Source organism: Epinephelus fuscoguttatus, linkage group LG5 (assembly GCF_011397635.1).
Source record: "Epinephelus fuscoguttatus linkage group LG5, E.fuscoguttatus.final_Chr_v1".
NCBI lineage: Eukaryota > Metazoa > Chordata > Actinopteri > Perciformes > Serranidae > Epinephelus > Epinephelus fuscoguttatus.
This window is the reverse complement of record NC_064756.1, coordinates 1,729,933-1,756,919: the sequence shown is the minus strand read 5'-3', so window position 1 is coordinate 1,756,919 and position 26,987 is coordinate 1,729,933. Positions and strand designations below refer to the sequence as shown.

Sequence of the window (26,987 nt, the reverse complement as noted above, 5' to 3'; positions counted from 1 at the left end):
GCGGCAGGGACTTGTGTCTCCATTACAACAGGGCTACCTGCTTGAAGGTCTGTCCTTAACTGATGACGAGTTTTTCTTGAGTGATGAGTTGAGTGAAGTTTTAAAGCAGTGGGCTGATGTTGGAGGTGAGCTGTTTGCAGAGGTGCAGGAAGAGCCTGTTGTCTGCAGCTCTTCTTCACCTTCTTACTGTGGCTGTTTTTGATTTTACTAGCTGCTGCAGTTTTTGGTATGTGCTGGCTTAATTCTTTAGCTCTGGAGGTTACAGCTTGGGTAAGACACTCAGTTCACGTGACCTGTCAGTTTTGTAAAAGTTGCGTGAATTCTGATGACTGTTCGGACTGGGGTCGCACTGCAAAAAAATCTGATCTGTATCCAACTAAAGACCACGTGGAAAAGTGGCCCAAATTAGATATAAAATAATCAGGTTTCATGTGATTTGTGCTGTTCACACTGCGTAAAAAAATGACATGTCACCTGAGACCTTCAGGATGTCACTGTCCTGGATAAATTCACAGTTCAGTCCAATGGAAACCACTGAGAGAGGAAGGACTACACTGGAAACAGTACTGTCAGAGATTATATCACTGATGGACTTACCTGAGCAGGTGAGCACCCCAAAATAGAAACTGAACTGTGGTATTACACAGTCCCTCAGAGCATATCCAGAGCCAACACATCCAGAGTTCATCATCCATACAGGTCTGTCTGAGGACTCATTTCTCCATCCCATAGAAACAGCTGAGCCACAGTTCAGTTCTCTGCAGAATACAGCTGCTTCCTTCAGGGTCCACTCCTTATACGTATCATATACTGGTCTCCACTCATTCTGGTGTTTCACCTCCAGTGTTCCTGCACAGCGACTGGATCCTCCCACCAACCTGACAGGCTCTGAACAGAAACCAGAGAGTCGTCAGTAAAAGAACAAAGTGAGTGTAAGAGAAATGAACCAAATCAAAGCTGCAGCTCCTCTTCTACCTGAGCAGGTGAGTCCAACAGCTTTGCCAGGTGAGCAGGTGTTTCTATCTGAGCCTGAGCTTCTACAGTCCAGGAGAGCAGACTCATGGCCTCCACACTGGAACTCTTTGGTCCACACTGGAGCCTCCACTTCTCCATAGAGCGCCCCCTGGAGGACTGAAGGAGCCCCACAGCCAAGCTCCCTGCAGACCACCTCTGCATCCTGCTGGTCAAAGTCAGCTTCACACACTGAGGACCACCTCTGGTTAGACTGGTTAGACTTCACCTCCAGTCTGCCTGAACACAGACCGGTCCCATTCACCAGCCTGACAGAGTCTGGAGAGACAGAGAGAAAGATTGTGCAGATTGTTATGTTGTGATTATGGTGAAAATTACAGGGCTGATCTCTACAATTGTCTTATTAGGTCTTAGTGTTACACTTGACACCACTGACCAACACATCCTATTGCAGAGACTGGAAAATTTAACTGGCATCAAAGGAACCACACTAAGCTGTTTGGCGCTGTATTCATCAGCCTGTTCTCAGTTTGTACATGTTATAAACGATTCCTCCAAGTTATTCACAAAGTTTCACAGAGTTTCTGGCCTCAAGCACCACTGTAGGGAATCTTGATATAATCTCTGATCACGTTTTGTCCTCTAACTTCAAGAACAGACCTCAAGGACTGCTTTTTTCAACTGCGTTAGATTGCAAAAATCTGGCACATCCAGTCTCAAAAAAGTGCAGGAAAACTACTTCAAGCATTTGTTACTTCTAGGCTGGATTATTGAAATTTATTATTATCAGGTTGCTCCAATGAGTCTCTACAGACTCTCCAGCTGAATCCAGAATGCTGCAGCACGTGTACTGACTGGTTTTAGCTTCTCTGCACTGGCTTCACGTAAAATACAGAATTGAATTTAAAATCCTGGCGGCATGGTGGCACAGTGGTGATCATTGTCGCCTAACAGCAAGAGGGTTTAAACTGCGGGGTGGGGGGTTTCAAATCTTGGGGTGGGGGAGCCTTTCTGTGTGCAGTTTGCATGTTCTCCCCGTGTCAGCGTGGGTTTCCTCCAGGTGCTCTGACATGTTCTCCCTGTGTCAGCGTGGTGTTCCTCCAGATGCTCCGACATATTCTCCCCGTGTCAGCGTGGGTTTCCTCCAGGTGCTCTGACATGTTCTCCCTGTGTCAGCATGGGTTTCCTCCAGGTGCTCCCACATGTTCTCCCTGTGTCAGCGTGGGTTTCCTCCAGGTGCTCTGACATGTTCTTCCTGTGTCAGCGTGGGTTTCCTCCAGGTGCTCTCACATGTTCTCCCCGTGTCAGCGTGGGTTTCCTCCAGGTGCTCTCACATGTTCTCCCCGTGTCAGCGTGGGTTTCCTCCAGGTGCTCTGACATGTTCTCCCTGTGTCAGCGTGGGTTTCCTCCAGGTGCTCTGACATGTTCTCCCTGTGTCAGCGTGGGTTTCCTCCAGGTGCTCTGACATGTTCTCCCCATGTCAGTGTGGGTTTCCTCCAGGTGCTCTGACATGTTCTCCCTGTGTCAGCGTGGTTTTCCTCCAGGTGCTCTGACATGTTCTCCCTGTGTCAGCGTGGGTTTCCTCCAGATGCTCTGACATGTTCTCCCCGTGTCAGCGTGGTTTTCCTCCAGGTGCTCTGACATGTTCTCCCCGTGTCAGCGTGGTTTTCCTCCAGGTGCTCTGACATATTCTCCCCGTGTCAGCGTGGGTTTCCTCCAGGTGCTCTGACATGTTCTCCCCGTGTCAGCGTGGTTTTCCTCCAGGTGCTCTGACATATTCTCCCCGTGTCAGCGTGGGTTTCCTCCAGGTGCTCTGACATGTTCTCCCCGTGTCAGCGTGGGTTTCCTCCAGGTGCTCTGACATGTTCTCCCTGTGTCAGCGTGGTGTTCCTCCAGGTGCTCTGACATGTTCTCCCCGTGTCAGCGTGGGTTTCCTCCAGGTGCTCTGACATGTTCTCCCCGTGTCAGCGTGGTTTTCCTCCAGGTGCTCTGACATATTCTCCCCGTGTCAGCGTGGGTTTCCTCCAGGTGCTCTGACATGTTCTCCCCGTGTCAGCGTGGTTTTCCTCCAGGTGCTCTGACATATTCTCCCCGTGTCAGCGTGGGTTTCCTCCAGGTGCTCCACACTGTTCCTATACAAAGCTACTTGAAAATCAGCAAAGTACCCTTTCAAAGAGCTGGCTTAAAACTTTCCTCTTTGATAAAGATTATAGTTAGGGCTGGCTCAGGCTTGCCTTGAACCTTGCCTTGAAGTACTGTAATAACATAATGTCGGTCAAGTCTGACCACACAACATCTTTTGCATGTCTGTCTGTCCTGGAAGAGGGAGCCCTCATCAGCTGTGCTTCCTGACATTTCTGTAATTTTCTACCTGTTAAAGATTTTTCTTGGGGTGCAAGGCTGGACGGACAGAGTGTGTCATTTGTTGAACAGTTTGTAAAGCCCTCTGAGGTAAATTGTGATTCGTGATATTGGGCTATATACTGTAAATAAACACTGAAGTGAGCTGAAGCACCTCCAAGTCTGCGGCCATGGTTCTCTGCCGGAAAACAGTGGATTGCCCCTCTGGGTTGGAAGAGAGTTACTGCCCCAAGTGAAGGAGTTAAAGTATCGCAGGGTCTTGATCACGAGTGAAGGTAAAATGGAGCGTGAGATGGATCTGCGGCTTGTGGCAGCTTGTGCAGTGGTGTGGGTGGGTTCCATTTACTGGTCCATCTATGTCCCAACCCTCACCTTTGGTCATGCTTTGGGTCCTGTGCGAAAGAACAAGATTGCGGATACAAGTGGCCAAAATGAGTTTCCTCCGTAGGGTGTCTCGGCTCAGCCTTAAAGATAGGGGGAGGAGCTCAGACATCCAGACGGAGATCAGAGTGCAGCCGCTGCTCCTTTGTTTCAAAAGGAGCCAGTTCAGGCGGTTCAGGATGCATCCAAAGCATCTTCCATTGGAGGCGTTCCCTGTACATTCGCGTGGTAGGAGGCCCTGGGGCGGACCCAGAACACACTGAAGAGATTATGTATCTCATCTGGTCTGGGAACGTGGATGTGGATGGATGAAGATACGTTGTTATACAATAATATGTAATTTCACTTTAGCAATAATGTAACTAATATTTACACCCTTGATTACTGTCAGAGATGATATCACTGATACTCTTACCTGAGCAGGTGATCTCCCGGCTGGAGAAACCATAACCTTGCAGTACACAGTCCCTCAGAGCAGATCCAGAATCAATACAGTTATACTGGGTCTTCCACACAGTTCTGCCTCGGGACTCTCTTCTCACGTCTGTTGAAACAGCAGAGCCACAGTCCAGCTCTTTACAAATTTGTGCTGCTTCCCTCAGGCTCATGTAAAAGTCATATAATGGTCTCCACACATTCTGGTGTTTCACCTCCAGTGTTCCTGCACAGCGACTGGATCCTCCCACCAACCTGACAGGCTCTGAGCAGAAACCAGAGAGTCGTCAGTAAAAGAACAAAGTGAGTGTAAGAGAAATGAACCAAATCAAAGCTGCAGCTCCTCTTCTACCTGAGCAGGTGAGTCCAACAGCTTTGCCAGGTGAGCAGGTGTTTCTATCTGAGCCTGAGCTTCTACAGTCCAGGAGAGCAGACTCATGGCCTCCACACTGGAACTCTTTGGTCCACATTGGAGCCTCCACTTCTCCATAGAGCGCCCCCTGGAGGACTGAAGGAGCCCCACAGCCAAGCTCCCTGCAGACCACCTCTGCATCCTGCTGGTCAAAGTCAGCTTCACACACTGAGGACCACCTCTGGTTAGACTGGTTAGACTGGTTAGACTTCACCTCCAGTCTGCCTGAACACAGACTGGTCCCATTCACCAGCCTGACAGAGTCTGGAGACAGACAGAGATAAAAAGGTCACACCAATCCACAAAGAAAACTCTTTTAGAAGTGTTTCTGACGTCTCGCAGAGAGAATGTCAGACTTATCAATCAACACGACTCATAGATCCCCCATGATTTTTTTATCGTTTCAAGGGCCAGATTTATCCTGTCGCATCATTTTCAGGAGTCACTTTCTCCCAGTTTTTCTTATGTCAAATCAAGAATCTAAGCTTTTAAACCTTTTATCTTTTGAACCAGGAACTCCAGTGCTTGGATAAAGTAACTCAGATTTCATAGTCTATGGCTGATTTCATTTACTGTACATATTTAATCAACATTTAGGCAAATTTGTGTATCCCATTACGGATGCTCGTGTGGTTGACAGTGGAGCGGAGAGGACCGGCAAACTGCAGCCTCCGCAGCTTCACCTTACTCCCACCTGTGCGCACTTTAATGACGTCATATAATACTCCTCGTGGGGAGGCACTCATGTGACTGGCTGTAAAGGAGTGAGACATTTGATTGGCTGCAGACAATCCCGTCTTAGAAAAAATGCATTTGTGAATCGAGTCACGTCAGGAGAGTCTCAAAACTCCCACACACAAATGCAGGGAAGTTTACAAATTAAAAGCACTTTGTAAAATGCAGGTTCAACAGTTCATATATCAATGTAACAACCTCCAAATATGTATTTGAATGGAGCGGAGCCTGTGTTGCGTTCAGGTGTTGTCTCGTAAATAACAAATTCCAGTACTTGGATAGGCCATAGCACAATAGCACAGCACTGCTGCTGCACGCCAGCATTTTTTTGTTTGAACCAACGTGTCGAGGCAAATAATTTGCGTCAACGTATTTATGTAGTTGATGACGTCGACGACCTCGATGTATCGCCCAGTCCTAAACAAGACCACTTCATTAGGATGTCCTTGCCCTGAATAACTTTACAGTTCAGTCCAGTAACAACTACTAACTGTCACTGTGACAGAGGGAGCAACACATAAGACACATTACTGTCACAGATGATATTGCTAAGTGACTTACCTGAGCAGGTGATCACCAAGATGTTGGAAGAGGAACTTGGTGTTACGTAGTCCTTCAGAGCATATCCAAAGGGGGCATGCTGAGACATCATCCAAACAGGTCTCTCTAAAGACTCATTGGACTCCTTTCTCCATTCTGCTGAAACAGCAGAGCCACAGTCCAGCTCTCTACAATATACAGCTGCATCCTTTGGGCTCCAGCCAAAGCCATGCACTGGTCTCCACTCTCCCTGTTTCACCTCCAGTGTTCCTGCACAGCGACTGGATCCTCCCACCAACCTGACAGGCTCTGAACAGAAACCAGAGAGTCGTCAGTAAAAGAACAAAGTGAGTGTAAGAGAAATGAACCAAATCAAAGCTGCAGCTCCTCTTCTACCTGAGCAGGTGAGTCCAACAGCTTTGCCAGGTGAGCAGGTGTTTCTATCTGAGCCTGAGCTTCTACAGTCCAGGAGAGCAGACTCATGGCCTCCACACTGGAACTCTTTGGTCCACATTGGAGCCTCCACTTCTCCATAGAGCGCCCCCTGGAGGACTGAAGGAGCCCCACAGCCAAGCTCCCTGCAGACCACCTCTGCATCCTGCTGGTCAAAGTCAGCTTCACACACTGAGGACCACCTCTGGTTAGACTGGTTAGACTGGTTAGACTTCACCTCCAGTCTGCCTGAACACAGACTGGTCCCATTCACCAGCCTGACAGAGTCTGGAGACAGACAGAGAGATTAGTCGAGAGCAGCAGTCGGCTTCATGTTAGCCTCAGAATGTATCTAGGAAACACAAGCACAGAAATAACCATCTGGACTGCCTTTTAATTCACTCCCATAATTGACCACCAAACCACGTAGTTCTCCCAGTTCTCTTTGTCTCTAATGGAACTGGTGTCATTGAGAGTAAACTGGTAGCACAGCTGTTTGAAATGGCATTTACCAAAGTCCTTATTTTTGCCTCATTAGGTCTGTCATGATAACTACTTCTTTGTTGGACAATGTATTGTCCCAGAAATAGTTGCACTATACTTGCCATTTTAAGAACATTTCATGCCACTGATGTAATGTTATTATAGCATTATAATGCAGTACACCCTTGCAAAGAGAAATGAGCTTTTAATTCTTAAAAAAAAATAATTAATGCTATTAATATATACGAGAGAATACATACTGGTTTAGTACCCTTTGTAACAGTTCAGCATCTCTAGTCACCTGCTCACTTCTGCCTGCCCAGTCACCCAGCCCCCAGTCAGTAATTTTCCATTGACCCTGGTTTCCCATGCGTCAGCATCAGTCATGCCCACCTCATCAAGGCAACTCAGTTCACCTGTTCCTCACAACTCACAGCCGGTACATACTCCCCAACCTCACAGACAGTCTTTTCTAGATTGTTCTTCGCCACTCATGCAAGACTCTCCAGAACTTTTCCAGGAATGATTTCCCATTGCCGACCCTGCCTGCCTCTGACCTACCTGTCTTATCTGATTTCCAGTAAATGTACCAGCCTTCTGTCCCTGACAACAAGACCGTCCTCGGTTCCTGTTTGCCTGTGGCTACTTGACGTTACCATCCAACTGTGACGCTACAGTGTGAGTGTTCTAGTCTGCTTACCTGTAGTTTCCTGTGGTTCAGAGACTTTCACTCAATACGTTTCCATGCACAGTTAAGTTGAGCCACGTTTATAGCTTGACTAGGACATTTAATTGGACTACTGTCCTTGTCCCTGTATGTGCGACTCCTCTACGATAGGTGGAGATATGCCCCCTTTCAGCTTGTTAGTATTGGACCTTTTTCCTGTTGACCTATTACGTCACAGACCAAACAATGGACAAACAAGTTAGCTATGGTTAGCTAGCAGCTAACTGCTACCATGGTGGACAACTTTACAGCTCTGTACATTTGGTCCGTCCAAAAAGTCACGGCTCTGGATGTAGATTTCTCCATGTTGTTACCGGCTTCTTCTTCTCTTACACATTTAATGCTATTGGACTTCCGGGTCAAAGCCCAGGGCGGAAACTGTGGAGCATGCTCAGAGCGCCTCGGCCAGTTTGGGTCTGACTGACTGTATACATGCAGGAGTCACATGATCTGGGTGTGTTAGTCCCACTGTGACACATTCACTGCAGGACCATTTCAGTCCACATTTCTAAATATTAGACTATTCTGCTGTATTTACATTATGACCAGAGTCTTTGTCATTTGCAGTCTCTGAAAATAAGAAAATCACTTTCTTCAACTTGACCATGTTGTTTTGGCTCTCTAAGATCCCCACTATCATCAGAAACATGTAGGAAAAAACACAAGCAGCCCAAAGCTGACCAGTCACAGTTCTTGTTGTCTCCATGTGGTATCTCCATGGCCACCATTGCTCTGAGGTGTGGTTACGTTTTTTTAAGGAGGCGCACACCAGCTACAGTGGAACCCCATAACATGCAACACGCTCAAGGTGATGTTGAGGCACTGAGCTTCCAGGAACAAGACTGCTTCATTACCAATTCATTGTCCTGGATAACAGTTCAGTCCAATGACAGAGGAAGGAACACACTGGAAACATCACTGCTACATTACTGATGATATCACTGATGGACTTACCTGAGCAGGTGACCTCTAGGACAGTGGAAGAGGGACGTGATGTTACACAGTCCCTTAGAACAGATCCAGAGTGAACACATTCAGCAGTTATCGCCAACACAAGTCTGTAGAAGGACTCCTCTTTTTGTACAGAAACAGCAGAGCCACAGTCCAGTTCTTCACAAACTACTGCTGCTTCCCTCAGGCTCCAATCAAAACCATCCACTGGTCGCCACTCTTTCTGGTGTTTCACCTCCAGTGTTCCTGCACAGCGACTGGATCCTCCCACCAACCTGAGATGCTCTAAACAGAAACCAGAGAGTCGTCAGTAAAAGAACAAAGTGAGTGTAAGAGAAATGAACCAAATCAAAGCTGCAGCTCCTCTTCTACCTGAGCAGGTGAGTCCAACAGCTTTGCCAGGTGAGCAGGTGTTTCTATCTGAGCCTGAGCTTCTACAGTCCAGGAGAGCAGACTCATGGCCTCCACACTGGAACTCTTTGGTCCACACTGGAGCCTCCACTTCTCCATAGAGCGCCCCCTGGAGGACTGAAGGAGCCCCACAGCCAAGCTCCCTGCAGACCACCTCTGCATCCTGCTGGTCAAAGTCAGCTTCACACACTGAGGACCACCTCTGGTTAGACTGGTTAGACTTCACCTCCAGTCTGCCTGAACACAGACCGGTCCCATTCACCAGCCTGACAGAGTCTGGAGACAGAGAGAGAGCTCACAGTTCACTCTGAGACATCTGTCTCCAGCATCACATATACCTGCACAGAAACTCACCTGGACCACCTGTCAGTTCACTCACATATGTTCTGTATATGTAATAACAATTAGGGCTGTCATAATAATGCGTTAATTTTAATTAATTAATCACAGAAAAAACTAACACTTCAAAAAAATTAATGCTGATTAATCATGTTCCGTGGTGCCACAGTGTCTTTGTCACATGATGGAGGCAGATGAGACGAAGCTGCTCGGCCCCGTGAATGGAACATTTACATTTAACAAACACCCAGATGGAGCTGTTGATAGGAGCACTGCTCTCTGCAGGCTCTGCATGAGGGAATTTTCATATCATCAGAGAACTTCAGTCTGAAATATCACCTCAACACAAAGCATTTAGCAGCGAACCCAGAGGTCAGAGCTCCCACAGCCTCTGATGCTAACGCTAGCAGCCAGCCTTGTCAAGCCACACTGGACCAGGTGTTCAGACTGAGTCAGTCTACCTGTGACCGACTCACTGACTCCCTCACAGAATGGACTGCAGACCAGTTTGAGTGGTCGAGGACAGGGGGACAACTGTGTCCAACATCCAGCCGCTTTGCTACGACACATCTGACAACATTCATTTGAACTGAAATTTTTTAAATACTTTCACAGCAAAAGTTGATGCATACAATTAATTTAGATTAATTAATCACAGAGCATGTAACTAATTAGATAAATCGTTTTAATTGCTTGACAGCCTGAGTGAAAATCCTATCTTGCCTAAAGCTGCTTTCACACCGCCACACAGTAACCACCCTGACAACTGCCGACCCGCAGGGGGTTTTCCCCAAAAAGCAAAGCATTTTCAAAATGCCTCCACAGTCGATAAGCTATGACGCTGTTGCCATGGTGTCCCGGCTGTGCTGCCGGGCAGGTGCTCTGGTGAACACTGGCAGAATTGCATGCTAGCTTGCAGCTGCATACTGTAACAAGACATCAGAAATCACTGAGACTACCAAGGCTTTCTACATATTTGGGCAATTTACCAGTCATCTTAAGTTTGGTAGAAATGTTACCCTAGGCCCAGTTTTCCTTCTGGCTGTCCTTATAGGTTGCTAGCACTGTAATCCTGGGTTGTCAGACACTAACATTATCAGCTCCTCCATTTTGTCTTCTTTTAGATTCAGACATGCCCTCTATTTGATCGGCTATAGCTAGGCAGCAACCACAAGTTCAACTCGGTGAACTCAGCCCAGCAGAGCAAAATCTGTGTGCTTGCATGTGGGTGGTAACCACTTCATACCCCAGCTGTCTCATGCTCAGCCTTTGCCGCCTTGCTCTTGCTGACATAACAAGGTGGCAAAATACTGTGTGGCAGTGTGAAAGCCCTTAAAGTAAAAATCAAACGAACTACAGTCACATTTTTCAGTATTTCATCTCCACTTTAAGGTGGTATTGATGCACTTAGTTTCCAGAAACAAGACCACTTCTGTCACTTATGTTGTTGTTCTGGAAACTTTACAGTTCAGTTAATTTACAGAGGAAGGAACACACTGAAAACATTACTGATGATGTCACTGATGGACTTACCTGAGCAGGTGACCTCCAAGAAATTGAAAGAGGAATATGATGTTACACACTCCCTCAGAGCAGATCCAGAGTGAACACATTGAGATGTCATCGACCATGCAGGTCTTCTCGTGGACTCCTTTCTCTGTTCTATAGAAATTGGAGAGCCACAGTCCAGGTCTCGACAAACTACTGCTGCTTCCTTCAGGCTCCAGTCATCACCATCCACTGGTCTCCACTCTCCCTGTTTCACCTCCAGTGTTCCTGCACAGCGACTGGATCCTCCCACCAACCTGACAGGCTCTGAACAGAAACCAGAGAGTCATCAGTAAAAGAACAAAGTGAGTGTAAGAGAAATGAACCAAATCAAAGCTGCAGCTCCTCTTCTACCTGAGCAGGTGAGTCCAACAGCTTTGCCAGGTGAGCAGGTGTTTCTATCTGAGCCTGAGCTTCTACAGTCCAGGAGAGCAGACTCATGGCCTCCACACTGGAACTCTTTGGTCCACACTGGAGCCTCCACTTCTCCATAGAGCGCCCCCTGGAGGACTGAAGGAGGCCCACAGCCAAGCTCCCTGCAGACCACCTCTGCATCCTGCTGGTCAAAGTCAGCTTCACACACTGAGGACCACCTCTGGTTAGACTGGTTAGACTGGTTAGACTTCACCTCCAGTCTGCCTGAACACAGACCAGTCCCATCCACCAACCTGACAGAGTCTGGAGACAGAGAGAGAAATCATTATGGCTGTTCCTTGTGATGAGGTCTTTGTTATGTTGTATGAAACACAATTATTTGATAATGTGTTACGATCAGAAATTAAGGTTTAAGAAAATAGGATCTATTGCAGAGGTTGGGCGAAGGAGATGGGGGAAGGATGTCCAGAGGTTTGGGGAACACCAGAGCACGACTGGGCCGGAGTGAAGCCAAGTGGGGGAGGAAGTTAGGTAAATGGGCTAGTTAGGTGGGCAGACAGACGAGACTGGCAGTCAGATGGGAATGCAGTGATCTGAGAGAGTGGCAGAACACAATACAAGGGAGCGTCAAGCTTCTCAGGAAAAGTACTAAAAAGAGGCCTGAGAATCAGAGATGACCACAGTAGCTGAAATCTAACGATGAGTGAGGAGACAGGGCTTTTATACTGAGGAGATGATGAGCTGATGGACGGCAGGTGTGTAAGCTGAGGGAGGTGAGGAGAGCTCAAATGTCTTGGGGTGGCCAAACTTTTGCATGGTGCTCGTTTCCTTTTATTCATTCTAAAATTGTACAAGACAAAAATAATACACAGATCTTGCTTACAATGTTGAAAAGCACGTTACATTTTTAACTTAATGCCTTTTGGAGATCAGTTCATCTTCTGCTTACTTAACTACTCACCTTTGCAGAGTGTTGGAGAGTTGTTTAAGATTTGCACAAAAAAATCATATCGTACGGGAAATTGGTAACCTGGTATACCACCCTGCACTAGTTTGCAGACGGGGTAGAGATGCATGCCCAAAGGAAAAGCCTACATTTCTTGTCTATAAGGAGAAACACACCTACTTTTAAACATTATCAAAGACTTGGATTATCAGGAAGTATTTGAACATGCACAAGTTTCTCAACACTGACCACTTCAAGAAGGTGGTTGAAGGACTGAAAGAAGGAGACTGCGTTCGTACAGTCCAACAAGCCTGACACCGGTGGCAAACTTTGAAAAAATTCTGGCAACAGCAACAGTTCTTCCACTTTTCCATATTTTGACTTCATAAATGTCATGTCAGGGCACATTAATCAAGACATGCTGGGCTGCATGTAGATTTGATGTTAGTGGAATACTCATTTTCATGAAAGATATAAACAGCTTAGTAGGAATATTCTCTTTTTGGGAACAAGGACATAAAACTGACTATTTTCTGCATGTGAAGGTAGTCACTGACACAGACTAAAGCACCTTTTATACACCCTATTCAAGGCAGGAATGACACACTGTAATCCCACCTCGCTGTTCTGTGTAAAATGTAGGAATGTGGAAGGAGGTGCTTTACTCCACCATGAAGCCGGCAGTGGGGAAGTAACAAAGCCAAATCAATGCCTGTGAAAAATGGGGGAGCCATCACACTAGAGATCGTGTCACACATCATGCTTCTTTTGCTTCCAGAGAAGTGGCAAATGGAAGCAAAGCTGGGTTAATGGCGGATCTTTTTTACAGCAGTATTGCAGAATCTCCATTTGAAAAGGGCAAGAGAGACAGACGGGAGCGCAGGAAACATAAGGAATGGAGAAAGACCTCTGAAAGTCAACGACGAATCCTTATATGGCTGAATTTCAAAGTGGCTACGACAGCTAATCCCGCCGAAGGACTGTTCCAATGACAAGGATCCTTCGACTTTTTCTACAGAGGACTGAGTCCTTCCTTCAGAGATTTTTCAAGGATGCATGTGTGTATCCTCAGCAGGCATATTGCATGATTTGCTGGAGTTGAAGGCAGGGCCTCTTCAGTGATGCACACCTAGGCACTCATTAGCCTGTTCCAATGTGTGTTCACCGAATGCTGTGAGGGAGTCATGCCAAGTCTCTGTGGGACCCAACTTGGAAGGACCCGTCCTACTAAGGAGGCATCCTTGACTTTGAGAAGCACTGACTGGGACACATAATGGAACTGTAACATTAATACTGATGGCCTTCAGTTCAAGAGAGACGCACCAGTCTTCCAGGAACAAGACCACTTTTTCACCTTTTAGGATGTCACTGACCTCAATAACTTTACAGTTCAGTCCAATGAAAACCACTGACTGTCACTGATGGACTTACCTGAACAGGTGACCTCCACGACTTTGTAAGAGGAATATGGTCCTGCACAGTCATTAAGAGTAGATCCAGAGTGAACACATGCAGTCGTTATTCTACATGCAGGTCTTCTTGTGGACTCTATTCTTGATGCTGTTGAAACAGCAGAGCCGCAGTTCAGCCGTCTACAAACTACTGCTGCTTCCTTCAGGCTCCAGTCATCACCGTCCACCGGTCTCCACTTATCCTCACATGTTACCTCCAGTGTTCCTGCACAGCGACTGGATCCTCCCACCAACCTGACAGGCTCTGAACAGAAACCAGAGAGTCGTCAGTAAAAGAACAAAGTGAGTGTAAGAGAAATGAACCAAATCAAAGCTGCAGCTCCTCTTCTACCTGAGCAGGTGAGTCCAACAGCTTTGCCAGGTGAGCAGGTGTTTCTATCTGAGCCTGAGCTTCTACAGTCCAGGAGAGCAGACTCATGGCCTCCACACTGGAACTCTTTGGTCCACACTGGAGCCTCCACTTCTCCATAGAGCGCCCCCTGGAGGACTGAAGGAGCCCCACAGCCAAGCTCCCTGCAGACCACCTCTGCATCCTGCTGGTCAAAGTCAGCTTCACACACTGAGGACCACCTCTGGTTAGACTGGTTAGACTGGTTAGACTTCACCTCCAGTCTGCCTGAACACAGACTGGTCCCATTCACCAGCCTGACAGAGTCTGGACACAGACAGAGAGAGATTATCAAGACTAACATTTATGTCAATGATGCTAATTTGAGTTTGAGAGACTGAAGTCATTGCCCTGGATCAGGTTGCGATCACAAAGAAAGCATTTTAGCAGCTGGGGCGTCTTTTTGTCTCTAGCCCTTTTTAGACAGGAGTTGTGCAAATTTGCAGGAAAGCCCAATCAGTGTTTTTTCAGCATTGGCAGTATAAAAACAAAATGCCGCCTACCTACTTTTGTTTATACAGAATGTGCCTTTTTCGGGGCAATGGGGGGCGTGAGCAAGTAACAAAATGTGTAGCTCAGCGTGTGACGTAAACAGTGACGTGGGAGGGAAGCCGCGGCTGGTCAGTCCTTCGGCGATTCTCTCATAAGTCGGCCCGTTCTTCACCGTCCCCGTCATCTGACGGTTAATGGCCTCTTCGTTTGCGAGGACAAGGAGGGCGCGCAATTCCTTGTCTCCCCAGTTGCTCATCTTTACAGTGTCTGTCAGGTTTGTGTTTCCCTCTTGCTACTAGCTGCTCGCTAATTCCTGCTATCAGCTGTTTCCTGTTTATCCACCACCAGTGGCTCGCTCGTGTGGCGTCATCAACAGCTCCTCCCATTGCAGAAGGCCGCCTCGGTCTGTTTAAACTAAAAGGTTCCACCAATATGTCTACCCTATGAGGCGGAAAATTGGGCACCTCGGATCAACTCGCCAATCCAGCTTTTTGTGTCTAAACGCTCACAGCTTGCCGGCAAAACGGCCCAACATTCACCGAAAATCTGGCAGTGTAAAAGGGACTATAGTTAATAACAATGAAGCTTTTTGCTCACTGTTTTTGGGTTGCTACGTGCCTCGCATTTTAGTGCTCTAAGCACTTGGTGTTTTTGCCAGAGCAGAAAAGCATCTCACGTCATCTCTGCTTTCCTTCCCATTGTCTAATCAGATGATTAAAGAGGCGGGCCCACAAGTTCCCAGTTGGTAAACAGTGGGGGAGACACTGGTGGTGTTCAGTCACACGGCAGGACCAATGAACTCCCTGTAGTTAGTATGTATTTTTTTTCATTTGTTGTCAAACTGCCCCTGAGTCATCCTAAAATATGCCTTGAAAAGTCTATCATGGAGGGGAAGCTCCTGGACCAACTCCTGGACAGCCTCTCACCCTCAACCAGAGCTACACACAGTACCCTCTGCCTCAACATGTCAGGAACTACACACTGATTACTACTGAATAAATAAGATAAAAATAAACAGTAGACTGATTACATGGAAAGGTTAGGGTAAGGAGGTGATGGGGTGGTTGCCTGGCACCATTTGTCATGTTTTTTACTAGTGTGTGATGCGCCTGGTGTTTTGCAACCTGCTAAATGCTTTCTGTGTGTTCGGGGCTTAACTTTACAATTCAGTACGATAAAAACCACCAACTCGGCGTGGCAGAGACAGGAACACACTGGAAACATCACTGTCAGACATGATGTTACTGAGGGACTCATGTCAGATTCATATTGGATGTGGAAGCACCATGACACGTCTTTTTTTCCGTGAAGTGTTTCCCACTCCCTTTTCAACACATCCTCAAAGAACAGTTCATGTGATATCCCATAAATTAGAGTCCCACAAATGACGTTACATCCTTAACGTACAGTTACATAGTTAAAGTAAAGTTACAGAGGTTTATGGAGGGGAAAGGCTGCATTTTTATGACCCCTCCACTCTCAACCTGCCTCATTACAAGACCGCTCAGGACCACTTCCTTATTTACTCCCAGCCGGGCTTTCGTAATGTGATCGCAGCCTTTAAAAACATGTGGGATATGCACAAATTTGGGTACAATACTTTTTATGGGAACAGCCTGACCTTCCGGCGCCCATGTTTTAATCAACTGGACCGTTCACATTGGACGCACCGCAGCACTGAGCTCGTAGCCAGCTTGTGACCTGCAGCAAAAGTTTCGGCATCTGCCCTGTTTTTAAGCAAGCCACGAGCGAATCTAGCAAGAAAACACTGATAATCTATTATGAGCTATATAAAATACATATGATATAAAAGACCTAATTTTTTTTATAAATCACGAATAATGCAACTCATTCTTACTTATTCCACATATTTGTCAGTTGTGTCTAAACAGAGACGAGCAGACAGAGACAGAGATCTACATGTGATTAGAAAAGAGCAGAGACATATCAGGGCACTTAGGCATCCAGTGTAAATGCCATTACCTGAGCAGGTGACACGCACGACTCGGCGAGTGGAACCTGATATTACAGATTCCCTCAGAGTAGATACAGACTGAGCAAACTCAGTTGTTATCATCCACATGAGTCTGTATGAGAACTCATATTTTTGACTTGTAGAGACAGCAGAGCCACAGTCTAGCGCTCCACACAATTCAGCTGCTTTCTTCAAGGTGTAGACAAAGAAAAAGTCATGCACTGGTCTCCACTCATTCTGGTGTTTCACCTCCAGTGATCCTGCACAGCGACTGGATCCTCCCACCAACCTGACAGGCTCTGAACAGAAACCAGAGAGTCGTCAGTAAAAGAACAAAGTGAGTGTAAGAGAAATGAACCAAATCAAAGCTGCAGCTCCTCTTCTACCTGAGCAGGTGAGTCCAACAGCTTTGCCAGGTGAGCAGGTGTTTCTATCTGAGCCTGAGCTTCTACAGTCCAGGAGAGCAGACTCATGGCCTCCACACTGGAACTCTTTGGTCCACACTGGAGCCTCCACTTCTCCATAGAGCGCCCCCTGGAGGACTGAAGGAGCCCCACAGCCAAGCTCCCTGCAGACCACCTCTGCATCCTGCTGGTCAAAGTCAGCTTCACACACTGGGGACCACCTCTGGTTAGACTGGTTAGACTGGTTAGACTTCACCTCCAGTCTGCCTGAGCACAGACTGGTCCCATTCACCAGCCTGACAGAGTCTGGAGACAGAGAGAAAGAGGCCTTCTTACACAGAGATGAGGCGATAGAGCTGCTAAAATCCCTATTTTACACTGCCTTTGCATCTTTACACAGAACCAAACAGCGGCGGCAGCACGATGGCAGCGCGGAATCAAAAGAGCATGACAGGCATGACATGGAACACACCAGCATCATCATCTAGTGTGACATAACATATGCACCAGCAGCGCTTTATAAACAATGTCAATAACAATCATTTAGCGTCCCTGTTATATGGCGGCTGATCTCGTCCTCCGCTCGGAGGGTAAGGAGCTCCTGGACCTCATTGATTTCACTATTTGTGGACATCTGCAGCTGCTGTTCTTTGTCTTTGAGTTTGCCGCTAACTGCTAACAGCTGTTCCATTTATAGAGACATCATTCTGTTACTACCTCCGATGGTGGCTTAAAGACAAGACAACTCTGCCCCCCATTTCATGATTGTACCTTTTATACAGAACGGCAAGGCAACATAACAGTGTGAAATTTCTGCCTTAAAGAAGCAGTGTGAAGGAGGCTAGAAAGAGAAAACAAGGAAGAGAGAAAGGTAGTGTAACCAGTTCCTACCTAAGCCAAACTGCCATCAAGAAGAGCAAACTGTCATCGTACAGGCAAAAAGCATTATCTGTCTGAACATGGCGCATGCTTGTATTACAGCACTCTCAATATCTTTTAATTCTCGCTATCCACACAGATGACACCACAGATGAATCCTGACACATCCTGTACAACCACAGACTCAAAGCATGAAACGTCAAAATCAAATGGTAAAAATCTTTCCCCTCAAACATTTACAACCACAAATCGTATCATACCTTCGCTGTTGTTGTCATCAAAACTTGTGTCTGGTTGCATAAAACTGCTAGAAATGTGTAATCCAAAGCCTCCGGGCCGTTTTCAGTTTACTACAGTCAGTGAACACCATCTCTATTAACTTGTACTGCCAGAGGACAGGAATGAAGTCCGCTAACTCCTGAAGTTTAAAGAGAAAAGCCTTCATTTCATGGTCTGTGGTACGTTTAGATGGGTCTGAGCCCACACATAATACACCCTAACGGCCATTAAAGGGTTATTCAATCTACTGATTGTAGTTTCCTATGGATGGGAATAAGTATTGAGGTCTGATTGATTCATTTGTCCAAATCAAGCCAACAGTTGTTTTATGATGGAATTAATACCTATAATGAAACATAAGTGGAATTACTTGAGTGTTACAGTTACCTCAGGCTGCTGTCAGCCCTAGAGTGGTCTCCTCTGGTCTGAATCAGGGACTCATGTTGTTCCAAAGTTGTATAATTGCCTAGAGTTGGTTGGTGTTCTCACGGCAGCATTTACAAGAGGACCAGATCAAATGCCTTGTGTGAGAAAGCTGCTCTTGATTGGTCAGAATTTCCATGTGGGAAAAATCCAGGAAGTAAAGCAAACGTTGAAGAAGAGTACACTTGCAAGATAAATGTGACACTTTCTAATGTCACAATGGAGGGACAACTACGCAGGTTGATTTTAGCGCTGCTCATCGTGGACTATATTGCTGTCATTGTTCATTTTAGTCAAAGCATACAGTTTGAAAACGAGGCAAACGCGGCTCCAACTAGAAAACAATGTTTTGATGCATTGGATGTGCTGAATGTGCATATTAAGGCAGTACAGGAGGAGGTGCACATTAATAATCCTCCAGCGATTAGAATCAGCCAACTTGTTTTTTCCCATTTTGCACAATGAATGAATATTACATACATTGAGAGGCATTCAATGTCATGTCTCCATCTACTGGTGGGCAAAGAAAAAGGTGAGAAAAAGTGGATATACTAACATCAGTTATCGATCAAATGAGATGTTGCATATTGGCAAAACATATCGTGCATCCCTACTTTTCACCAAACTGGTTCAACAGATGAGTTAAAACAGTGAAGCAACCAGAAGTCCATTTTCTTAGGGAATGCCCAAAATTTGACATAATTTGACATGACATAAACAAAACAAGCCCACTTCTGTCACATTATATAACATCACTGTCAGAGATAGCATCAGTGATGGGCTTACCTGAGCAGGTGATCTCTAGGATGTTAGAGGAGACACCAGGTCTTACACAGTCCTTCAGAACATATACGGACTTAACACAGTATTCACTGACACGCCACACATAGAGTCTGAGTGAAGTCTCTTTCTCTTTTACTGAAACAGCAGAGCCACAGTCCAGTTCTCTACAGACTGCAATTGCTCCCTTTAGGGTCCAGTGATCACCATATACTGGTCTCCACTCCTTCTGGTGTTTCACCTCCAGTGTTCCTGCACAGCGACTGGATCCTCCCACCAACCTGACAGGCTCTGAACAGAAACCAGAGAGTCGTCAGTAAAAGAACAAAGTGAGTGTAAGAGAAATGAACCAAATCAAAGCTGCAGCTCCTCTTCTACCTGAGCAGGTGAGTCCAACAGCTTTGCCAGGTGAGCAGGTGTTTCTATCTGAGCCTGAGCTTCTACAGTCCAGGAGAGCAGACTCATGGCCTCCACACTGGAACTCTTTGGTCCACACTGGAGCCTCCACTTCTCCATAGAGCGCCCCCTGGAGGACTGAAGGAGCCCCACAGCCAAGCTCCCTGCAGACCACCTCTGCATCCTGCTGGTCAAAGTCAGCTTCACACACTGAGGACCACCTCTGGTTAGACTGGTTAGACTGGTTAGACTTCACCTCCAGTCTGCCTGAACACAGACCGGTCCCATCCACCAGCCTGACAGAGTCTGGAGACAGAGAGAGACAGTTTTTACTTCCCTCAGAATACTTTTACATTTACATAGACACATAGTGAAGTCTTTGCAGAAAACGAGTCGATAACAATTAAAGAGGAACAAGAGTTTGACCTCTTGAAAGACGTTTTTTTATAGCTCCTCTGACTGGATTTTGCAAAAGCTTGATTTATCAACTGTTGGTGCTGAGGAAGATGTTCTTGCGTGTTTTGTTATGCTGATTGACTGAAGGAGTTTGTCTGTCAAGGTCAGTCCTCACGCCCACTGAAAGTGTTTGCGGTGCACCAAGTCCAGACTGATACAGAGAGGGATCATCAGGATGGTCTTACCAGGCTCCTGCTTCTGCTTGTTACAAGTCCTTTCAAAATAAAACTTGAACGCATGTAAAACACTTCAGTTGTAGGTTGATTTTTCTTAAGTTTAGGCAGCAAAAGCATGTGGTTAGGTTTTGAAAAAAACATCATGGTCTGGCTTGAAATTCATACGGGAGCTGAACAGTGGGCTCCAAGGTGAAAGTCCGGGGTTTGATTGACCCCTCTGCCACCCCTATACAACTTACAGTTGGCGGCATTACAAACCGCTGCCAAATGGCGTGTATCATATCACTGTGAGAGGTGCCTCTCTGCGTCTGTTTCTGATGCTTATGTCCACTGATAAAGCAGCAGTGCTTGAAGACTTGGGTTGTTGCCCGCTGTCTCTAAATGCGTGCCGCCACAAATGTGCCTCTGTGCTTCAGTCTCTGAGGCCGAGGGTTGCGAGTGAGAATGGGTAAAAACATCTTAAACTGCACTTGCTCGTCTGTTGCAGTGCGTCTATTTTCTCTGTAACACACCTGCTGTTCAAAGCAACTCATCCTCACTGCGACCTCGTCACATACCCTGGGTGTGTTGGTTGTTGACGTTCTGGGACGTCGTGTCAAGTTCTCTTCTTTCAAGATACACTTCTGTTTTCACAGGAAATTTGACATTTACAGTCTCTTTCAAAATAAAAGCACTACATTGGTACAACACCACAAATTGACATTTTTTTCCTTCAACAACAAAAACATGGTTGGGTTTAGGAAAACAGAACAGGGTTTACAATCTTACAGGAAGTGAGCACCACCCCCTCGGTTGACAGTCAGTGTTTGTTGGACCCATCCACCACCCCTCCTGCCCACCCCACTCGGACTTTCACCATCTTAACCTTTGTCCGTGTCCCGCCACATTTCCCACCAGCGCCATTAAACTATAATGGCAACCAGCTGTGTATCATGCTGACGTCAAAGGACGCCTTTTTTCGTAGGTTTCTGACACCGCAAGTCACTGCCCAAGCACCGGATTTCGACGATTTCAGAGTGAGACCGGGCTCTTAAAACAGTGACGCAGCTGCCGAGTCAGTCAAACAGTGACACAGAGAGAGAGGCAGAGGTCCCTTTTTTCAGGGAACACCTAAATCTGAAATGATTTGACATGACATAATCAAGATAAAGTTAATTTTTCTACCATCTGTTGTCACATTACATAATATTACTGTCACAGATAGACACTGATGAGCTTACCTGAGCAGGTGATCTCCAGACTGACAGTGGAGGTATCGAAGCTTAGACAGCGCCTCGGAGCAGATGGAGACCAAGTACATATAGGTCTGGCACTCCACACATAGTGTGTGTTTAATGAAGTCTTTACATGTCGTATTGAAATGGCAGATCCACAGTCCAGCGCTTTACAGATTATAGCTGCGTCCTTCAAGGCCCACTGCTCGCTGTACACTGGTCTCCACTCATCCTCACCTTTCAGCTCCAGTGTTCCAGTGCAGCGGCTGGACCCTCCCACCAACCTGACAGATTCTGAATAGAAACAATAGAGTCATCTGTAGTTTTATTGGGAATTAAAAAAGGACATGTTTTCTCATGTTATGCTCTGGGGCAGCAGTGTACAGCTGAAGTCACTAAATCCAAATTTGGAAGTGAATTCTGGTCCAACTCCTCCTGGTGTTTCAAAGCCTATTCAAGAACACTATGGCCTCTTGTAATCTGCAGGTCCCACCCTAAGGTGGGCTCTAAGGCCTCAATAAAACCTGCACCATACCTGGAACATCATCCCTGAAGGCACTCAAATCTTCTGGGCTGGTTTAAATGTATATCATACATATCGCTGTATTTACAGGCTCACTGGCGATACACGATATATATCTCGGTATTCACTTCAAAATGAGCTCCATGTTTTCAGCTGCAGGTCAAAGCTACATTTGAGATGTCAGGAGCACTTTTACAAAAACAGACTGATCAAAATAAAAAGCAAAGACAGAGATTCTGTTCTCTGTTTGAAAATAAACAGCTGCACAACATGTTCATGTAGAATGATATAGAATAAACAGCAGAGCTGTGCGTTCATGTTTCTGCACACAGCACTGGAGCTGCAGAGGTTTAAAGGTCTGCAGCTCAGGACACTGAACTGTAACATGAGTGTAAAAGGATCAGGTAGGTTTGAAACAGTTAAAAATCTTTGTGGGCGGAGTTAAAAAGATTTTTTGGCGTTTCAAATGAATCTAGTGCTGGAAATGATTTAAATCATTAATCTTATTTCTGCACAGAGCATCGACAGAGAGGCCGAGGCAGGGACAGAGACACATCTGCGTTTTTGTTGCATTCTTTAAACACATCTGTTGTCTGCGTCCAGGCGCCGTCTCAGTGTCACACATCAGACTACAACTACCAAGAAGAACAGTGATGATCCACCTCACACATAAACTAGCAAACGAACGCTCACCTGACACAATCAAGCAGCTCTGTGTCCCACACATGCAGCGCAGCGCTGTGCTGACATTTCTATCTGTTTTCAGTCTCTATGTCAGATTACGTGATTGTAGAGTCATAAAATCGTGCTGTGACTTGGCCGACAGACACGACAGACTAGATGTTGGTCAGTGACCAATCATCCCCAGTCGTCGTTCACGACGTGCGCAATGTTTATTCATTTATTTATTTATTTATTTGGATCCCCATTAGTCACTACCAAAGGTAGCAACTATTCTTCCTGGGGTCCACAGAAGTAAGTAAGTACAAAACAATGATCTATTTAAAATTCAGAGACAAAAAGATAGAAAATAACCAGGAAAAAAAACAAAAAACAATAAACTCCATTTACAAAACAATCAAAACAAGCAACAATGAATCAACAGCAATAAACCTACTGATAATGATAACAATGTCAATAACATCAAATTCCTACACCATATCCAAGTCATCAATAAAACATTCAATACAGCTCAGAGGAGACAATAATACCAAAAAACAGTATGAAAAGGACCACCAAAGTTCCTCAGTGTTTATCAGAGTCAAGTATGCAGTAAAAACATGTTATATCTGAAGAGGGCTGGTGTTCTGTACCATCAGGTATCTCTTCAAACTGCTTTTAAAAACTGCTTTACTTGTCACATGTGTTATATCGGATGGCAGACTACTCCACAATTTCATTCCTCTGTACATAACAGTGCGTTGCCTTGCATTCGTTTTTGAGACTGGAAGTTAAAAACAACCTCTTAATGCATGTCCAGTACTGAAGTTATGACCATTACTACTGTATGCAAACTGATGGTACAGGACATTTGGGATTTTGGACATTGAAACATTTCTTATAAAACAGAGCAGAGAGATAATCATTCTGTCCTTCACCAATGGCCAGCCTAAGGCTCTGTGCATTCTGATGATATTAGCTCTAATGTTACAGTTCAGAGCGAGTCATGCGGCTCTATTCTGAACTAACTGTAATTTTTCTAAATCTCTATTTGGTGCACTTGACCACATTACTGGACAGTAATCCAAATGAGTAAGAACAATGTTTGAAAATTTAGCACATCTCTTAATAACTGCCACTGTTTTTTCAGTCTGCTTTGACCACTTTAATCTGCTATCTAAAATTACTCCAAGAAGTTTTGTGTCATCTACCTGCTCCTCAGGCACTCCCTGTACAGACACATTTAACTGTGGTTTATGTTTAAGTTTTAAGTTAGATCCAAATACAATACTTTTTGTTTTTGATATATTAAGAACCAACTTGTTACTCCATACCCACCTTACTACTGACTGTAATTCCCTGTCCAAAACACTAGACATGCCATCGGGTTATTCTTGTCCTGTTTTATTACTGTTACTATTATTTCAGTCGCTGTGTCTGTTCATGTCTCAGCTGAACTGTTGTTGTAGTGAGCGTAATGTCAGCGACCATGACCCCTAACAGGATAAGCAGCTATGGAAAATGAATGAATGTTTTCAGCTGTAACTGATGAGGCTGGCAATGTTGGGTCATACAGAGCCTTTGCTCAAAACCAGTAGCGTACAGACTCAAAGGTAAATTAATCAGTTGGGATCAAACAGATTTATCTATCTATCTTTTGGAACGCCTTGGAAAAGATTTTCATAGTTGGATCAGAATCTTATACACTTTCTTGACTGCCCATATCCTTCAATTTAGAAATCTGTAACTAAATTTAAACTCTGTGGATGAAAATGAAAGAGATGCTTGCTTTTGCAATTTTATTTTTTTTATTTTTATTTAACCTTTATTTAACCAGGTAAAAGACCCATTGAGATCGAGATCTCTTTTACAAGGGGGACCTGGCCAAGAGGTCAGCAGCCCACGTCACAATAAATAGCAGACAGGCAATAAACAATATGATAGAGCAGCCAATAACTAAGGTAAAAGGTTGACATTTAAAGTGCAGCAGTGGAAGTCACAATAACAATTTTAAAAACATAAGCACTGTTCCAAGGTCTCGCAATGTCTGTCAGTCAAGAGAGAGCGAAAGTTCTCCAATGGAATAAGCTCCGACATTTTTAAATCAGACTGGAGGGTATTCCGCGCTGATGGGGCAGCAAATCTGAAAGCTCTTTTCCCCTGTTCAGTCCTGACATGGGGGACAATCAGGTGAATGATATCACCAGAGCGTAAGGCGTAGCGGCTTTTAGTTCTTTGCAGAAGTGTACACAAGTATGTTGGAACTAGGCCAAGAAGAGCTTTATAAATGAGAGTCAACCAGTGTATGTACCGGCGGACACTCAGAGATGGCCATCCAGACTTGGCACAGAGTTCACAGTGATGGGTGAGTCTGCTACAGCCAGTGACAAATCTCAGCGCACAGTGATAGACGGTGTTCAAGGACTGTAGACATTTAGCTGAAGCTGTCATGTACAGAACATCACCATAATCAAGCAGAGGTAAAAAAGTTGCAGAAACAAGATATTTGCGAGCTCGGAGAGAGAAGCAGGATTTGTTTCTATAATAGAAACCAATTTTAATCCTGAGCTTGGTGACCAAACTAACAATATGCACTTTGAATGAAAGCTCATGATCAATAAGAAAACCCAAGTACTTGTAATTTGAGACAAGTTCAATGGGAACACCTCGTGAGGTTAAGATTGAGGGGATGTTCCCTGGTAATTCACCAGATCTAGAAAACACCATCAGTTTGGTTTTTTGTGCATTTAAAACTAATTTAAGATTTTGCAATCGAGATTGAACAACATTAAAAGCAGATTGTAAAAACTCAAGAGCCTGCACAATTGAGGGTGACCAACAATAGATGACAGTGTCATCTGCATAAAAATGGTAAGAGGCATTTGACAGGTTATCACATATTTTGTTTATATAAATAGAAAATAAAATAGGCCCCAAGACTGAACCTTGATACAACTGCTGTTCGCTTGAGTGGAAAAAAAATCTGCACCCATACAGAGATTCATGGATTCATTTTGTTGGAAAAGAAAGCGACCCAAATGTTTAATTTCCAGATGTATTTTAAGAAGAATACACACAGGAATTATGTCTACATTTATATTTATTTATATACATACCGTTGTGGTTGAGTGTTTCCTCTGTCTGGAGACCTGAGTCAAGAAATTAGACAATAAACATTAACATACATAACAGCGATAAAATGATTTGAACAGAGCTGTCATCCTCAAATGCAGTAACTCACTCTCTCTGTGATGCGCAGTCTGTTGGAGCTGGATCAATGAATGATTCATCACTGATATATTATCTGAAGCCTCATTTTGTACTGGTTTAAATAAACAGTTTGGTCATGTTGCCCATATCTGCTGAGTGACAGTTTTGTGTGAAGGGAATTAAAGGCCTGTCCCAGATATAGGCCTGTTGACTCCAGTGATTTAAGCAAACAATAGCCCGGGCTGCTAATGGAAGTTTTACAGGTATTTGTTTATACAGGAAAGGAACTGAAAGCAACATGAGGTGTGTTACAGTTAAAACTGGCCTGACTCAGCGACACAAAAACACCTCACAACACAAAATATCATCAGAAACAATCAACACAGGCAAAACAAAACTTGTTTTTGTAGAGTGGTACAGTCCTCATCCAATGACGCATGAGCATGAGTCGTACCTGAGATCCAGAACAACACCAGGAGCGCCATCAACCTGTGATCCATGTCCAGCATCATCACAACCACAGTATCACTGTCTGTCTGTCTGTCTGTCTGTCTGTCTGTCTGTCTGCCGTCATCTGTCTCTACTCCTGGTTGTCAGCTCTGTTGAGTTCGGCCTCCCGTGCTGTGAATCAGAGACAAACAAAGTTACACAGCCCATAAAAGCCTCCATATATTTTCTCTGACTTCAGTGTGACCTCACAGTGCGTTCGCTGTGATCCATGGAGACAGGCTGAGCTGTGCTGTGATATATTTGTATATATACTGTATGGTGCAGGTTTACTGGATGTGACTGCAGCAGGAGCGGGCACACCCTCAGCTGGGATTGCTCAGATAACGACCAGAGCTTGTAAACCTCGTTTCCTCACAGATTAGGCTGATTGACTGGAGCTGTGATTGTGGCTGTTGGCCAGGGTCAAGGGTCATTCATTGTACAACACAGGGCTGCACAACATAATGCAGTTACAGTCCCTCTGTACAACACAAGGAGAAAAACCAGTTCAATTTGATCTGTGCAGCACATTTCATACACAGTGAACACTTTGACTGACATTCATGAAATGTTGGTAAATCTGTGAGAAGATTTGCACATAACAAACCTCGGTACTAAAAACCGACAGCGGATTCATGAATGTCACAGAAAACTCAGATTTGATTGTGTGTACGTTCATGAAAGCCGATCAGTCGTAAACTGCCAGCACGCTCCTGCTAGTCA

General features: G+C 45.3%; 1 protein-coding gene across 1 annotated transcript; it reads right to left on the bottom strand.

The window, feature by feature from the left end:
- Window positions 1-445: 445 nt before the first annotated feature.
- LOC125888494 (scavenger receptor cysteine-rich type 1 protein M130-like) lies at window positions 446-26,311 on the bottom strand. The gene is made up of 8 exons (XM_049575877.1): window positions 26,230-26,311; window positions 21,566-21,676; window positions 19,519-19,845; window positions 19,147-19,431; window positions 17,036-17,085; window positions 13,852-14,125; window positions 598-888; window positions 446-450 (listed from the first exon to the last, which is right to left on the bottom strand). Exons 1-8 carry the CDS (start codon window positions 26,285-26,287, stop codon window positions 446-448), a joined length of 1,401 nt encoding a protein of 466 aa, XP_049431834.1. The 5' UTR covers window positions 26,288-26,311.
- Window positions 26,312-26,987: the final 676 nt, after the last annotated feature.

Bases quoted from the DNA above. Each gene is read 5' to 3' on its own strand.
- LOC125888494 (XM_049575877.1), bottom strand. From the start codon at position 26,287: ATGATGCTGGACATGGATCACAGGTTGATGGCGCTCCTGGTGTTGTTC. The intron at 21,677-26,229 runs GTACGACTCATG...GTTTCTATTCAG, and splicing joins GGTGTTGTTCTGGATCTCAG to AATCTGTCAGGTTGGTGGGA. The intron at 14,126-17,035 runs GTGAAGTCTAAC...GGCAGACTGGAG, and splicing joins TGTGCTCAGGCAGACTGGAG to GTGAAGTCTAACCAGTCTAA.